The sequence below is a fragment of the Sinocyclocheilus anshuiensis genome, unplaced genomic scaffold, assembly GCF_001515605.1.
Source record: "Sinocyclocheilus anshuiensis isolate Anshui unplaced genomic scaffold, SAMN03320099.WGS_v1.1 scaffold1816, whole genome shotgun sequence".
NCBI lineage: Eukaryota > Metazoa > Chordata > Actinopteri > Cypriniformes > Cyprinidae > Sinocyclocheilus > Sinocyclocheilus anshuiensis.
The window spans coordinates 471,095-476,234 of NW_015557182.1; the positions used below are offsets into that span (position 1 = coordinate 471,095).

A 5,140-nucleotide genomic window follows, 5' to 3' on the forward strand; every position below is an offset into this window, starting at 1 on the left:
ATTGAATTTATTTAATACACGAGTTTCACAATTTGAGTTGAATTACTGAAATAAATGAACTTTTCCACGACATTCTAATTTATTGAGATGCACCTGTACATCAGTTAATCATCAATATATTTTTGTTGCTGTGTGTTTACTTTAATTAAACTTTGCCAAAGATATAAAAGCAATTAACCCACTAAACCAGTGCTTTTACTATGATTTTGGGACAACTAAGGGGCTTTTAGCTCTGCTCTGTGTCATGCTTAGCTACTTTAAAATCACTGTAAACTATGACTTCTTGGGCTTTATCGCTTTAGTACATAAAACATGAAGCCTAGTTAACAGTGATTTGATGGATATAAGCCGTCCTTCTAAAGTCTAACAGTTTGTTCTCTCCATAGCAATCCTGTAAAGTTCTTCACCGGGTGAGGGTGGCTGGATCTTGGCCTGCTGTGGCTGCTTCTTGCTGTCTCCCATGGTGAACGCATCGGGTGGGAGTTCCTCTCCACGCTCCACCTTGCACTCGTAGGCGAACAGGTATTGGATGTACTGCTTCTTGAGGGAACTGGCAGAGCTGCTGGATGTCCCCACATTCAGGTGGGTGGACAGCTCTCTCCATTTCTTGTTCTTATTTACCTGTTCAAGGAGAGATTTTCAATCAAAAGCATTTAGGATGCAATCAATTCACTAATCAGTTCCGCCATCTAACCCTGTGACTGATTCATGTGCCACCAGCAGTTTAACTTAACCAGGCGCTATATGCATCCTAAAATCAATTATTTTTTGGATAAACATGAGACTCATTATAGAATGCGCAGGATCCACAAAACATCATCGCTGTTAGTCAGACATAATTAGCATTGCGCTATTACCGCCCACAGAACACTGGTGGTAAACAAAAGCTTTATTTAAAGTAGGGGTCTTTAACAGGGGTCTGCAGAAACTTCTACTTATTATTTGATCTCTTTGAAACATATTTTTTGCTAAAAAATACATTCAGAAGCTTTCATCTTAAAGCTAAAGAAGCTAAAGTTTAGCTAAATGTTTCACTGCCCCCTAAATTAAAATGTAACAGTAAATAGTACATTAATTTAAAATGTAAGATCGGTTTAATGCTTTTGTCAGTTAAACATCATAAATTATATAAATTAGTGACGCACAGATATTAAAATTATTTTTAATACTGGTAAGTAGATAATTATTTACAAGTTCAAATTTCAAACTAATATTCATATTTAAGATTACATTTAAGTTTACATTTTTATAACAGTGTTATAATCTTAGCATCTTAATGTGTGTAAAAATTCAATTTAACAGCAAAAATACTTCTAAATGTAAAAACATTAGAGCATTAAATATTCAAAATCAGCCAATTTGTGCATCAATAATATAAATATGTTATGTGGTCACATTTTATTTTAATGTGTCCTTGTCACAATGTAATTAAATAAATACTGAGTAATATTGTACTAATTTTGTACTAAGTACTAATTAACATGTACTTACTATTTAATTGAAAATGGGTAACACTTTATTGTAACAAGGTGTCCTTTTTACACGTTACATGTACTTACTATTATAATAACAATAAATTATGCATAATAGAGATTAGCCAAACCCTAACCATATAATAAGTAGATGTAGTTAATTAATATTACTCAGTACTTAAATGTATAATTACATTGTAACAAGGACACCTTAAAATAAAGTGTAACACTCACAACCTGAAAAAGGTTGCAAACCCCTGATATAAAGGGAAGTTTGTGTATTTTATGAACTTGGCAGCAGTCACTGTATCCAGACCAATTTTTTATTTTATTTTTTAGTGTAGAATATTCTTTCACAAACCCTGTGTGAGATCCAGGGTGCTAAAACAATGCAGAAAGCACGTGCAAATAAATAACTCCATCAACAGGTGCAGTGCATTTTCAGTTAACCCCCCTCTGATTCTTTGATGTCTGTGATTGATGGTTGAGGCAGATATGAGAGGTTTCGCCGTTCTTTAACATGCATTTCAAAGCTCTGCTCCTTTAAAAGCCCAGCACGCTCACACAGCAGTACTCTCACAGAGCTGCGGCAATAGCCTTTCCGGACTTCACTCACCATAGCCAAGCCTCCGATTTCTCGAACACAGAGGTAGAGGCGGCACAGATCCAGCGGCTTCTTGCCCACTAAAGGCAGGTTGGGGACAGGCGTGCCCCTCTCCTCCATGAAGGCGATGTAGCGATCCACCCATGCCCTCCTCTCCGGCTCACAGCCCATGTCGTACAGTCGTGTTATCTTCTCGTTTGTCATGTTCCCCGAGCTGTGCTTCTAGAGTGGATGGGTACAGAAGAGAGTAAGATGTATCGCCACCGACACACCCCGCACGCATACTGTGAGCCCATCATTCTTTGTCCTAAGACTAAATGCTATCCACATTGCTCAATATGTCCCATTTTGACAGCTACCCAGAAAGTACAGATTGTGATGCACTGAAACTGATTGTTTTAGACAGGCATGAGTATTTTGCTTGAACAATGCATGTATGCGATTGGTCAATGGTATCTTGTGCTTAAAAGTACAAGTAAACAAGCAGGTGATTTCATTGATTTAGGATGTCTATACACTAGAGACAGCTCTGATAGATATAGACTTCTGAAAACACAACTTGACTCATGTTTCTGATATTCTCACTGGTTAACATGTGCCTACAACAGAGTGCATAATGACACATTTTTTTAAGGTTTTGGTTGCATGATGGAAGATCATCACAAACTCTTTTCTTCTGTCCTTGCGACGCACCATGTTCACTGAAATCAATGCATTTGCAGTGTTTGCTGGTGAAGCATAAAGTCTAGTATGTAGGCGCCATTATATTACTCAGCAAAGTAAAGTATCACTACATTAACCCCAACTCTGCACCAGCACTGTGACTGGAACTACTATTACTGTGAACACTTTGCAAAATGCTTAAAACTGTGAACAGATTTCAAGGGTTAGTTCTCACAAAAATTAAACTTGTGTCATCATTTACCCTCATTCACTCATCTTTGAAACACAAATTAATATATTTGTAATGAAACCTTAGAAATGTCTGTCGCTTAATTGAAAGTCATTGAAAGTGGTTTTCACGCATAAAGCAAACACAGCTGAACTTCCGTTTACTATATATGATGTATGTGCACTAATCAATGTTTATATGTGAATAAACGCTTATTAATTAAATCTGTTCACCATATAACATAATCATGTCTTAGATTAAACCCCTTAAATTATATGGATCACTTTTATGTTGTCTTTATAAACTTGTTTGAAGTGTTAATGTATTGGTTGAATCAACAGAGGGACAGAAATCTCTCAGGTTTAATTAAAATATCTTCCGTTTTGTTTTGAAAATGAACGAAAGTCGGTAACACTTTATTTTAAGGTGTCCTTGTTACAAAAGTTACATGCACTTACTATTATTATAACAATAAATTATGCATAATTACATGCAAGTAACCCTAAACCAAGACCTAATCCTAACCCATACCCATATAGTAAGTACATGTAGTTAATTAATATTACTCGGTACGTAAATGTATAATTACACTGTAACAAGGACACCTTAAAATAAAGTGTAACCTGAATGTTTTATGGGTTTGGAATGACGATTAATGGATTTGTAATTTAGTAACAGAATTTTCATTTTTGGGAGAACTATCCCTTTAATACAATCAAGAGACTCAAAAGAGACACCCTTTAATGTGGATTGTACAAAGAATCCATGAAACCCCTTAAAAGTTTTTTTCCAGTTTTTAAGGTGGTACTAGCCAAGTAACATGTTATCCAAATTGTCTAATAATCCCTGGCTGTGCTTTGAAAAGTCAACGGCGGACAGTGTCCAGGTTGAAAGTGTTTTAACTTTACATTACGAAGCTTGACTTATGCACAATTTGGCCCAGAATGCAACACTTTAGCTTGTCGTTAGTTCGAGTCATCACATTGCTGAACATTTCTATGATTCGGGGCTTAAAGGGTTAGTTCACCCCAAAATTAAAATTCTGTCATTAATTACTCATCCTCATGTCGTTCAAAACCCGTAAGACTTTCGTTCGTTCGGAACACAAATTAAGATATTTTTGATGGAATCTGAGAGCTCCCATAGACAGCAACGCAACTGAAATGTTCCCAGACAGAAATGTAGCAAGGAGATTGGTAAAACAGTCCATGTGACATCAGTGGCTCAACTTCAGTTTTGCGAAGCTACGAGAATACTTTTTGTGCGCTAAAAAAACAAAAATAATGACTTTATTCAACATTTCTTTTCCTCCAAATCACGTATTCTGGCATTATGGAGAGTACCCAAGAACATAATCGGCGTTGTTTACGTTAGGGGGGAAAGCACGCGCATGAACATAATCGGCGTAATCAGCGTTGTTTACACTTAGGGTAAAGCGTGCGTATGCGTTGTGATACTCTCCAAAATGGCGGAAGACAGTAACTCGGGGGAGAACAATTGTTGAATAAAGTCGTCATTTTTGTTTTATTAGCGCACAAAAAGTATTCTCGTAGCTTTGCAAAATTGAAGTTGAGCCACTGATGTCACATGGACTGTTTTACCGATGTCCTTACAAAGTTTCTGTCTGGGAACATTTCAGTTGAGGGTATGGAGGGTCAGAGAGCTCTCAGATCCCATCAAAAATATTTTAATTTGTGTTCCGAAGATGAACGAAGGTCTTACGGGTTTGGAACGACATGAGGGTGAGTAATTAATGACAGAATTTTCATTTTGGGGTGAACTAACCCTTTAAATCCTCACAAAACAATAATAACTGATTTCTAGGGGTGCTCCGATTGATCGGCTACCGATCACTATCGGCCGATAATCATGTTGGGATGATTGATCGGCGGTCTCTAAAAAGGCCGATCTCAAGCTGATGACGCTGCCATGAGAGGTTTGGCACCACATGCAGCAGCACCGTCTCAGTGTCTGTCCGGCGCGGGTAAAATAAATATAATGCTGAAGGTGAGGTACTCACCTCCATATTTCTTCATTAAATAACTTATAAAGTAATTTGAAAACCTTGAGTGAGACGTAATTTCACAAAAAGCGTGAGTGAATCACCGCACGCGCTCTCTTTCTCTCTCAAAATACACAAATGGCTTCAAATCACCACACATCAAGCATAGC

General features: G+C 37.2%; 1 protein-coding gene across 1 annotated transcript in view; it reads right to left on the minus strand.

Annotated features, from left to right (window-relative positions):
* Positions 1-5,140, minus strand: part of arid1b (AT-rich interactive domain 1B) — a 105,239-nt gene that overhangs the window by 13,700 nt on the left and 86,399 nt on the right. Inside the window, exons 13-14 of the mRNA XM_016474015.1 lie at positions 2,089-2,298; positions 408-621 (exon numbers count right to left, since the gene is read on the minus strand). Coding sequence (XP_016329501.1) covers positions 408-621; positions 2,089-2,298 — 424 coding nt within the window. The remainder of the gene's footprint in view (positions 1-407; positions 622-2,088; positions 2,299-5,140) is intronic.